At 49.7% G+C, this 11324-nt stretch overlaps 1 protein-coding gene across 1 annotated transcript; it reads right to left on the bottom strand.

Annotated features, from left to right (window-relative positions):
• Window positions 1–3283: 3283 nt before the first annotated feature.
• On the bottom strand, window positions 3284–11110 carry LOC103674876 (putative serine protease 45). The gene is made up of 7 exons (XM_040628243.1): window positions 11008–11110; window positions 10656–10795; window positions 9174–9237; window positions 5914–6061; window positions 5147–5412; window positions 4114–4277; window positions 3284–3779 (listed from the first exon to the last, which is right to left on the bottom strand). Exons 1-7 carry the CDS (start codon window positions 11108–11110, stop codon window positions 3546–3548), a joined length of 1119 nt encoding a protein of 372 aa, XP_040484177.1. The 3' UTR covers window positions 3284–3545.
• Window positions 11111–11324: the final 214 nt, after the last annotated feature.

The following is an 11324-nucleotide window of genomic DNA, read 5'->3' as shown; positions in this document are numbered from 1 at the left end:
CCCGTGAAGCTGAGTCCCCAGTAAGTACCCGTTCCCAGTAAGTACCCGTGAAGCTGAGTCCCCAGTAAGTACCCGTGAAGCTGAGTCCCCAGTAAGTACCCGTTCCCAGTAAGTACCTGTGAAGGCTGAGGTCAGGGTCAGCACACGGACCCCCACCATCACCGCCACTATTTCGCACTGCGTTAGAGGTCACGGGCAACGAGATAACGAAATAAATGGTAGGATTTTCAAAAAGGGTAAGACATAGCTCTCACCATTTTAGGGAATTTGATTAGCCAAAAATAAGCCAAAAGAATGCACCGAGAAACTGCTGAATTAAATAAGTCAGTTTTGCAAGATGACCAGGAATCAAGATCACTATGTTTTCTTTTTTTTTTAAGATTTTATTTATTTATTCGACAGAGATAGAGACAGCCAGCGAGAGAGGGAACACAAGCAGGGGGAGTGGGAGAGGAAGAAGCAGGCTCATAGCGGAGGAGCCTGATGTGGGGCTCGATCCCGTAACGCCGAGATCACGCCCTGAGCCGAAGGCAGACGCTCAACCGCTGTGCCACCCAGGCGCCCCAAGATCACTATGTTTTCTTAAATCGGCAGCTTTAAAATACCTAACATATAAAATTAGAAAAAAATATAATGGGAGGAGATAATCATCCCCAATGAATATAACCAAAATGTGCAAAATACTTAGAAATAAACTCAGTATTTTTCCAGACATCCATGAAGAGAAGAGCCAAATGAATGGGGACATTCTGGTTAGGAATTCAACATTGTAAAATTAGCCTGTGTATCTAATATCTAATTTCCATTCAAATACCAATAACATCTTTAATGAAAACTGACACACTGATTGTTAAGTTTCCATGGAAGACAAACTTTGTAGATTAGGCAATATTGTTTTTTTTAAAGGAGAGCTTTTGTTAACAAAACATAACTTAGAGCTATTTGAAACAGTACAGCACTAACCCAGGGACAAACAGATCAGTGGGGAAACAACAGAGATTTCAAAAACATACACATGAGTATATTAAGATTTCCTTACTGTAAATGCAGATCTTCAAATCAGCAGGAAAAAGACAGGCGCTACAAGAAATAGTATTAATGGAATTGGCTCTCCAGTTGGAAATAGAGTTGGACCCCCACCGCATACCACACATAAACAGAAATTTCAAATGGATTACAGTTACACATAAAAAATCAATGTATTGGGGGCGCCTGGGTGGCACAGCGGTTAAGCATCTGCCTTCGGCTCAGGGCGTGATCCTGGCGTTACGGGATCGAGCCCCACATCAGGCTCCTCTGCTATGAGCCTGCTTCTTCCTCTCCCACTCCCCCTGCTTGTGTTCGCTCTCTCGCTGGCTGTCTCTATCTCTGTCAAATAAATAAATAAAATCTTTAAAAAAAAATCAATGTATTGAAATAAAAATATGGGAAGAAAGCTTTTATAATCTGGAGATGGAGAAGACTACATTTTGCTAGGCACAAAACCCATAAAAAAAGTAAAGACGGACTGATTTGATTCCATAATAATTTGTTTAAAGATTTTATTTATTTATTTATTTGAGAAAGAGTGCATGAAAAGCAGGGGAAGGTGCAGAGGGAGCAGGAGAAGTAGGCTCCCCTCCTGAGCAGGGAGCCCAATGCGGGGCTCAATCCTAGGACCCTGCGGTCATGACCTGAGCCACGCTTAACCAACTGAGCCACCTGGGCGCCCTTTGCCTCCATGATAATTTTAAAGGTCTTTATGGAAAACTTCCATCATTCCATCCATTCCACATATTTCCAAAAGATAAGGAAATATTTGTAAAATAATTGAGAAAGGCTTAGTATTCAGAAAAGATAAAAACTTTCCTAAGAAAAAGCAACCCAATCTTAAAAATAGGCAAAGCATATGAATTGAGGATTTACTAGAGAAAAGGTGTATCTTTTCATCAAGAAAAAAAAAATGAAAAGATACTTTTCCAATCAGGAAAATACAAATTAAAACAGCAATGATAGAACGTTCCATCATGGGATGGGCACATTTTTAGAGATTGATAATATCCATCTTTAGCGAAAGGGGAAACATTCACTCTCCTGTGCCTTAAGTATGAATGGAAACTGACTCCGCTTTGGGGAGGAATGCTTTTTGATCTTACTCATCCAAAATTATTGAACTTGTGTGTCCTTCGATGACTGTCCTGCCCTCAGCCACTCCTAGGAAGCCAGCTGCAGAAATGTTCCAGAGTGCCCGCCCCCAGTCCCCCCACCCCCACCCCCCACGCAGGACTGCTGCCAGGCTGACGGGTCCGAAACAGCCTAAAACCGGATGCTGCTTAGGAAACCTAGGTCACAGCTGCACAGAGCACGCGCAGTAACGTCACATGATGACTAGCTCTGGGAATGGACGGAGAAAGTTTGTCAAGGTGTGTAATTTTTTTTAAATGTGGACTATTAACAATATATATAAGGTCCCATTTATTTTTAAAAATCATAACATTGCATCAAAAACTGGGGATGTACTGTATGGTGACTAATATAACAAAATAAAAATTATTTAAAAAAAGAAGGAAGAAAAATCATGAAGACGTTTTATTTAAGGATGCCAACGGATTACCTGGGGGACGGAGCAGCACTGGTGGTAGGGGTGTGGTTGAGAGGAGGGAATCTTTCTATGCATTTCTGAATATTTTCAGTAAATCACAAGAATGTATTCAGATAGTGCCTGAAATTTTTTCAAAAATGTTTAAAGAAAAAAACATAGGGGCGCCTGGGTGGCACAGCGGTTAAGCGTCTGCCTTCGGCTCAGGGCGTGATCCCGGCGTTACGGGATCGAGCCCCACGTCAGGCTCCTCCACTGTGAGCCTGCTTCTTCCTCTCCCACTCCCCTGCTTGTGTTCCCTCTCTCGCTGGCTGTCTCTATCTCTGTCAAATAAATAAATAAAATCTTAAAAAAAAAAAAAACATAGATGATGAACATGTAATACTTTGGTAAGCAGTTTTTAGTGCCATTAAAAAAAAAAAGAAGAAAAAGAAAGCTAAATTGGAACACTGTACGTGGGTCCTTCCTACTGTCAGCCTACAAGGCATATTTCAGCTCCTTCCTTGCAGCAGGCCCACTTTACAGATGAGGAAACTGAGGCCTCAGGCCCAGGCCCTTTCCCCGTGCCCCTGCACTAGTGACGTAGTAAAAACCATCAGCCTCCGCTCTGGGGAGCCTGCTGATGGAATTAATTCCAAGAGGCCCTGCCCTCCCACCCACCCTCAACCCCCCAGCGTCACCCAGAAAAGAGAACAGAGCCAGCTCACATTTGTGCAAATTTAATCCCAGCTATCCTGGTCCCTAATTCCAGAGCCTTTCTAGGCCACACTTTCCTTCTCCTGGTCACCCAAGGCCTCCTCATCCACCGCATCCTTCCCCACTGGGACGCCAGTGCAGAGCCCTGTCTCCCAGGGGTCACTCTTTCCCCACCTTGACTCTTGTTGAATACAGACACATGATCTTGGTCTAACCTTGATCTGGACCCATACAGCAGAGGCAAAGCAGGAAGAAGAAGAGACAGGGGAGATCAGGGACTCATCTGGGGCCACAGCAGCCAGAACAGGAGTAGGAGCCAGGCGGAGGTTTGGGGGCCTGAGAGCGCCCCACTGCTTATTTGCTTCTTGATCCATTTGCTGTATTTGGTGACGCGGGAGTACACGCCTGGATTCTCTGCTCTGGCACAGGCCTTTTCCCAGGACAACACCCCAGCCAGAATCCATCTACCCTCGACTTCACAAGCCAATGGGCCCCCAGAATCCCCCTAGGAAAAGAGAGAGGAATAATGGAAGCTCTGGGCCCCACCAGGAGCCAGGACCCCAGAAGACCCAGAATGCCTGCCCTCTGACTTCTCCTGGAAGATTCTTTCACTTCCTGAGGATCTCACTACATCCTTCCACTCCTCCGTTGTAGACCCTTCCCAGAGTACCAGGCAAAATCAAAGTCACAGGGGAAGGAAGGTGGGCGCAGAGCCCTGCCTGGTGATGGTGACAGAGAGGGAAGCCAAGCAACCAAAGCTCTCCCCTGGGGACTTCCCCCAACCCCACCCCGGGGGTCGTTCCCAACAGAGAAGCTGCCAGAACCGCCCAGAAACTCACAGAGCACAAGTTTTCTCCATAATTGGTGGCACAGACCATGTCCCCCAGGACAAGGGGGACAATGTGGGGGATGGGGGACCTCTTGCGGTAAATCTGGTCACACTTCTTGTTGTCCATGATAAACACCTCGGCCTCCTGCAGCTCGGCGGTCAGCGTGGAGTTCCCTGTGGAAGAAGCCCAGTGGGGTGAGAGAGGACGCCTAGATCCACTCAGCCCTGGCCTCTTCCCAGGGGCCTGTCCCCTCCATTTCTGAGACTCGGCCAAGCCACACCCCTTCACACCCCCATGCCCTCCTTCCCCCGTCTGTCCCCCTGCGGTGGGGACCATGTCTGGCAAGCCCCTCACCCTCTCAGGCTCCCTTTCCGGATCCCTTTCTCTGGGAGGCTTTGGCTTCTGAATCAAGCAGGCCACAATCCAGGTTTCAGTGCAGCCACTTACGAACTGAGACCCCAAGCACATCTTGCTTCTCTCCAGCCTCTGAGCTTTGCGCTGGCTGTGCCCTGCACCTGGTTACGCCCGCTCCTCCTTCTAGCCTCTCAGATAGAACCCCCTGCCCAGAGCTCATCCCAGATCCCTCCCAGCCTGAGCTCGAGATCACCTGACAAAGTCTCTGCCTCTTCCCCTGTCAGCCTGGGCCCCCATCCCCACTCAGCAACGAGCGCCCTGCCAGCAAGGCACGTGCTCCCCACACGAAGGGTTTGGTGTGTGGTTCAAAGCTCATCAATTGAATGAATGAGTGGGTGAGTAAGTGTCTGATTTCCTGACTCCGAGCTTCTGCAAGAGGCAAAAGATCGTGCCCAGCCCAGGAGCTTCTAGACCTGAGTGAGGTGCCCCCAGCAAGCAGAGTGGTGTAGACCTTGGAAATGGTCTCCATCTGCGGAGAGTCCTAACCCAACCAAAGAACCAGGCCCCGGAGGTAACAGCCACAAGCTTCCTGAGAGGCACCATGAAGGGGTCCAGCCGGCAAGGCCCCAGAAGTAAGGCGGCGCCCCCTCCGTGGTTCCACACCCCCCCCCACACCCAGCCCGCTCACCTGAGAAGCGCTGTTTCACCTGGCCCCAGCCAGTCACCCAGCACTGTGTCCCAACCTTCAGGTCGTAGCTGGGCTCCGGGAGGCAGATGGGCTGCACGTACTTGGTGAAGGTGGCAGGGCTGTGGAGGTGGAGAAGGGCAACATCACCCATGATGAAGGTCCGGCCCCAGAACTTGGGGTGCATGATGATGTCCTTCACGGGGATCAAGGCCGCCTGCAGGGGCTTCAGCTTGGAGGTGCCGAGAATCACTGAGTACTCTTTGGTGCTACAGAAGACATAGTCACAGCCCCGGCTAGCAGACGTCGGGTTCGCGAATGACACAATGCTCCTACCTCCACCGAACACCCTCTTCCCTGAGCAGAAGCCCCGCGGATTAGCTCTGCTCAGTCCCTCTTGCTAACCCAGCCTGGAGGCTCTCCGGGTCAGAGACAGGGCTGACTGCCTCCCCAGTCACTGCCCAAGCTGATTCAAGGCGGCCTCTTCTATGGGCGATGTATGCAGCAGGTGTCGGTATATGTGTATGTTCTCGTGTTGGGGGGCTGGGGGGGGTGTGCTGGGTTTTCCTGCTGCCCTGCTCCGGACACGGTCTTTGCTGCTTGGGGCCCCTGGGAGACCCTGCGCAGGACTCTTCCTCATTCTGGATATCCCTTCCTATTCCCCCTCACCTCCCGACTCCCACACTGTCTTACAGAGGAGATGAGGGGGAGGGGCTAGGCCCATGGCAGCCCCGGGGTCTCCAGGCCATGGACACAGGGGCCACACTCACCCTTGGATGCAGTGGGCAGCAGTGACCACCCAGTTGAGTTCAATGAGGGCCCCTCCACATATGTGCTCATTCTCCAGCCGGAGGCTCACCTCCCAGGGCCAATGGCGGGTCACGTCCAAATCCTCTGACCACCAGGGTCTGCCACAAACTTCAGGAACGATGTGCCAGGGAGACACAGTGACCACATATTGGAGGATGAGAAGAACGGAGACCAAGATGCCCCCCCCACCCTGGGACAACGTGCACAAAACTGTAAACTCAGGGGCTCATCCCCATTTCGAGGATGGGGAGACAGGGCGAGAGAGGGACCGAGTGTTGCCCGGAGGCACTGTGCTAATCAGAAAATGGCAATGAGATACAAGGCTTCAACACGAGACATAAAGACATCACAGGGGAAAGAGAGACAGATACTGAGACAACAGGGAGCAATTAGCAGGGAACCCCAAAACAAGGGGGAAACATAGAAGGAGCCCCGGAACAAACCATGCATTCTCTTGTGTCTGGCCTCAGTCCTGAGGCCATGTTCCTGAAAGGCCGTAACGCTTGCTACATCTCTTAGATGCAGAAGGCCTCTGTCCCCACATTACTCAGAGCTGAGAAAAGTTCCAGACTTCTGTGTCACAAATCTTTAAAACAGGCCATTGAAGAAAGAGCCTCAGCATGGAGCCCACAGAGGCCCCCGCTCACAGCTTGCAGTCTTCGTCTGCACGAAGTTCCAACACAATCAAGTGGTACGGCTGTGTGAATGACCATGGATGCGAGCATTTCCAAACAAAATATTACTCAGTGTTATATTTTGAAAAAATAATGCACCACGATTATGTAGAGATCGTCCCAGGAGTGCAAGGGTGGTCCCACAATGGAAACGCCCTCAGTGTATTTGCCACATAAACAGTTCTTTTTCTCTAAAGAGAATGATCATAAGCTCTTCTCAATAGACATAGAAAAAGGCGTTTGAAAAATTCAATGCATATTTATGACCAAAAAAAAAAAAAACCCAGAAATAAAAACACCTCTTACTTAGTTTGGAGCAGAAAGGAAATCCTTAACTTTATAAAAGTTAGAGACCACAAACTTAGAGCAAACACCAGATAACATTAAGGAAGAGGCAAAAAGATTCCACATGGTCAGAAGCCAGGAATAATGGTACTTTGTGGGAAGAGGGCAGGGGAAGTGAGAGAGTGTAAGGGAGATTTTGGGGGCCGGTATTGCTCTACTTTCTGACCAAGACAGTGACTAACATGGGTGGGTTCACTGTGTGATAATTTCTTAGGCTGGACACTTAAAATCTGTGTACTTTCGTGTGTGCGTATAATATGTCAACAGCTTACTTTTTAAATCAGTTATGCTTCTCTACTCCAGCACAATCAACTAGAAAATATATTCAAAATAAGATATATTTTCAACAACAAAAAATCCGAAGTACCAAGAAATGAATTTATCCAACACTATGCCAGATTTCTGTGGTGATACATTTAAAACTCTAATAAAGAAAAAAATAAGTAAAATTCTAATAAAGGACACTGAAAATGATCAGCATAAATAGAGAGCCACCCCTTGCTTTCAAATAAACAACTAAACATTTCAGATGTACTTTTTCCTAAAATTAATCTATAAAGTCATTTTCCAAGTTAGAATTTCAGGAAACGTTATAAATTTCCTCTAAACCTGAAGGTGAGAAACAAAAGTCCATGAATAGCTCAGTCTCTGAAAAAGTAGAACATAAAGGGACACTTGTCCTAGCAGGTATCAAGACACGCATCAAAGCCGTAACAACAAAACCAGTGTGGTATTGACAAGGACAGACAAATGAGGCAATGGAAAAGAATAGAGAGTTTGTGATTGTTCTGGGGACACGACATAAATAAAGGAGCCACTACCATCAGTGGGTGAAGGATGGTTGTTGAGTGGATGGTGCTGGGAAAACTGACTCACTATAAAAGAATTAAGAAAAACAAAACTGGATTCCTCCCTAGCAGCACTTGGAGACCTAAATAGGAAAGTGAAACTCTAAAGTTAACAATAGACCATATGACATGGGGTGAGAAAGGGCTCCCTAAACAAAATCTCAAAACAAACCATAAAGCATCAAATGGATTAATTTGATTACATCAAAATCAAGGATTTATTATTATTATTATTATTATTATTATTATTAATATTAATATTATTAATTTACCCCGGGAACAAAGTTAACTGGCAGAAGACAGATTGGGAGGCAATATTTGCGATAACAAAAATCAATACAAGACTCCTATTAGGAATATACAAGGAACTCTAGGAAATCAACAAGAAAAAGAAAGAACAGCAGATAATATACAAAGGAGAAGGACAGGCAATTTATTAGAAGGGATTCAAGAGGCACGTTGAGACATGCTGAAACCCATCAATAATGAGAAAAACGTCAATTAAATCAAGAAGCCCTTTTTTATCTACTAGATGCAAAAAATTTGGCAAAAAGATATAAAAGCTGCATTGTTGCCACAGTTGGTAGGTCTGTAACAATATTACCCCTTTACGGATGGTAGGAGTACAGAGAGCTGGCCCCATTGGATTATGGACAGTAGATAAAGGCACTGCATCAATGTACATTGTTGAAGTTGAGCAGTGGTTGATAAGTGGTAAGTGAAGTTGATCAGTTGATACTGTGGTTCTCTAAGGGAATAGTCTTAGGAAAAAACACGCCTAGGTATTTAGAGATCAGGAGTCAGGCTGTGTGTTTCCCTCAACTGAATCTGAAAAAATAATGCATGTGTTCCTCGACTGTATTTTTGCAGTGTTTTGTAAGTTTCAAATTATTTCCAAATAAAAGAAGTTTTTAATGGAACTGGAGAAAAGAGGAGGAAACAGAAAGAGATCTAGAGTATAAACCATTTCTGTAAGTTAAAAATACTTGCACACAAAACCACAATATGTATTTTGACAAGACCACGCACAAGCAGAGACATACATGGAACATAAAAGAAAGGCTGAGAGGAGGGTGAGGAGGGGGAAGAGGAGTAGGGCATGACATCAGNAGGAATAACCAATTTAATCAACCAAACAATTCATAACCAATCAGAGGGGACCTATGACAATGGAAGCCCATGAACCAGAGGTGGATCCCCGACATCTAAGGAAAAAGGCCCCTTTAGAAAGCAGGTCTGTCAGACTAAATCCCTGCTTCCTACAGACCCAGAAACACAATCTACGTGACCGTCTTCCGAACTCATCCTCCCAGGAGCTGAGGTTTTTCTGAAGCAGCAGCTCACCCTGCCCACCTGGTGTGGAAGTGTTTTCTTTATAACCTGGAGGAGAAAAGGGGAACAGAGATGAAGCAAGAGATCACGAATTAGTTCATTCGATCATTCACCAAATATTCCCTAATCTCCCACTCCATCCCCAGCCAAGGCCGGCGGGGGACAGAGTGTATCAAACAGAGAACACGCTGTCCAGCAGGGGAGACGGAGGTAAACAGGACCACCTGTGTGAGATCAATGCAAGGACAAGGCCACAGGTTTTAGGGGAGCCCAGAAGTGGGGGACCCGGAGGCTCCTGAGAAGCGGGGTTATTGTGCCAGTTCTTGAAGATGAAAAGAAGGTAAAACACAGAAAAGTGACAATGACGTTCTTTGCAAAAGAAACAGCATGGTGTAGGCCAGAGCCTCCAGAGAATAAAGGACAAGGCTGGGCTTGGCAAGAAAAGATGCCATGGAGGAAAAAGTCAGGGGTCGATCACGAGGGGCCTCATAAGCCAGGCCGAGAAGCAAAGAGACCCTCTGGGAGGAGGGGGGCCAGCGGAAGGGTGACAGAGTCGGGCTTGGAGGGTGAAGCGTCAGTGGGAAGGTGACAAGACTGCAGGCAGTGAGGTGCCACCAGAGCGTCTGCAGGACCGAGGCAGGAAAGGCCTCAATGAAGAAGCGGCGGTGAGAACAGACGTGGTGAGCTGGAGGTGGGATGCAGCCAGATGGCTACGTCTAGGATGACCCCCAGTTTCTGCTTGTAGAGAACAGTGCCTACTCTCCACCGCGTTAGAGAACAGTAAGAGAACCCAGTTTATAGGAAGATGAGAGGCTCCGCTTTGGACCCCAGGGAGCCGAGATGTTTCTAGGTCATGCAGCATGTGGCTGCTCTGTGAGGTGGCATCACTGTGCCCCGGGCAGGTGAGCAGAGAGCCCAGACAGCACTGCAGGGAACGGGGCCGGGGGGTGGAGAACAAAGCGTGGCTGGCCTGGGAAGCACGTGGGGAGCTGGAGAGTTATCCTGGGGCAGAGGAGAATCAGGGGGCATGGCCTGTGAAGCCAAGGGACTAGAAAAAATGAAAACGGAGGAAGTGGGTGAAAGGTGAGGGACGTGGCAGGAACGGGCCAAGGACGAAGGGAGCCTGAGGAAGCACTGGAAGGAAGCATGAAGTGGATGTCCAGCAGTGAGCGGTAAGGGACAGGGAGAGGATGAAGATGTGCGAGAATAGGACAGAGCCGCACAGCGCGGGGAGGGCCGGCCGTCCAGAGCAGGTGAGCTGGCTGACCTTGAACAGGAGGTAAGCCTCGGATCGCTAAAGAAACGGGGGAGGACGGTGTCAAGCGGTGGGCTTGAGGGCGGGGGCGGGGCTGGCAGTAGTCAAGGGGGACAGCACCCCGGGGGCTGCGTCTTTGGGATGAATGGAGCAGCTGTGAGCAGCGGGGCGCCAGGGGGAACAGAGGGCCGGGGGAGAAGAGGGAAGGTGGGATCCAGACTTCCTCGTGTCTCAGCCACGACACCCGCCCACGTGGACGCGGGCGGAGGTGGCTGTGCATCGGGAGAAGATGGGGGGTCCTCCGCACTGTTGGTCCCCAGGAGGCAGCAGGGCGGGTGGCGCCTGAGGGAGGAGGCCAGGGCAGGGCGGGCAGGAGTATGGCGACATCCTGGGGGGTGACAGTGGACGACAGGGGACCATGGGGACGGGGGGCACAGGGTCCCAGGCGGCCAAAGAGCTAGCCATGCGCAGGGGGTCCGTGCTCGGGGGCGGGGCGGGGGGGGGGCAGAGGGCAGCGCAGCGGGGCTGGGGGCGGGTACGGGGCAGATGGCAGACTGGCGGGCGGACGGACACGCGGCGGCCGAGAGGGCGCCGCCTCACCCGAGGTCAGCAGCAGCGGCAGCAGCAGCAGGAGGCCGACGCTCAGGCCCCAGGGCCCAGAGGCTCCAGGCCCAGCACTGCGGCTGAACGGCGAGGCGGCCATGAGCCCCAGCAGGTGCCACCTAACGGGGCAGACACGGTGCCACGAGCCCCGGCAGGTGATGGCGACCCTGCCGCGCGCAAGGGCTCCTCCAGCACCTGATGGAGTCCCGGGCACGTGACGGCCCCACCAGCACGTGACAACGCCGCGGACATTCCCCCGCATCCATGGGTGCGTGTCCTGCGTCCGCACCTGCACCCAAGCTTCGTGCCTATTC

The sequence above is a fragment of the Ursus maritimus genome, unplaced genomic scaffold (genome assembly GCF_017311325.1).
Source record: "Ursus maritimus isolate PB19 unplaced genomic scaffold, ASM1731132v1 scaffold_14, whole genome shotgun sequence".
In the NCBI taxonomy this organism is placed as follows: domain Eukaryota; kingdom Metazoa; phylum Chordata; class Mammalia; order Carnivora; family Ursidae; genus Ursus; species Ursus maritimus.
The sequence above is the reverse complement of the archived record's forward strand: the minus strand, read 5'-3'. Positions and strand labels throughout refer to the sequence as shown.

What these genes read in the sequence shown, in the direction of transcription:
- LOC103674876 (XM_040628243.1), bottom strand. Translation starts at nt 11,110, where the DNA reads ATGGCCGCCTCGCCGTTCAGCCGCAGTGCTGGGCCTGGAGCCTCTGGG. An exon ending in GCCGCTGCTGCTGACCTCGG is followed by an intron (nt 10,796 to 11,007) that starts GTGAGGCGGCGC and finishes GTCACCCCCCAG; the next exon opens with GATGTCGCCATACTCCTGCC. An exon ending in AGAAAACACTTCCACACCAG is followed by an intron (nt 6,062 to 9,173) that starts GTGGGCAGGGTG and finishes TCGTTCCTGAAG; the next exon opens with TTTGTGGCAGACCCTGGTGG.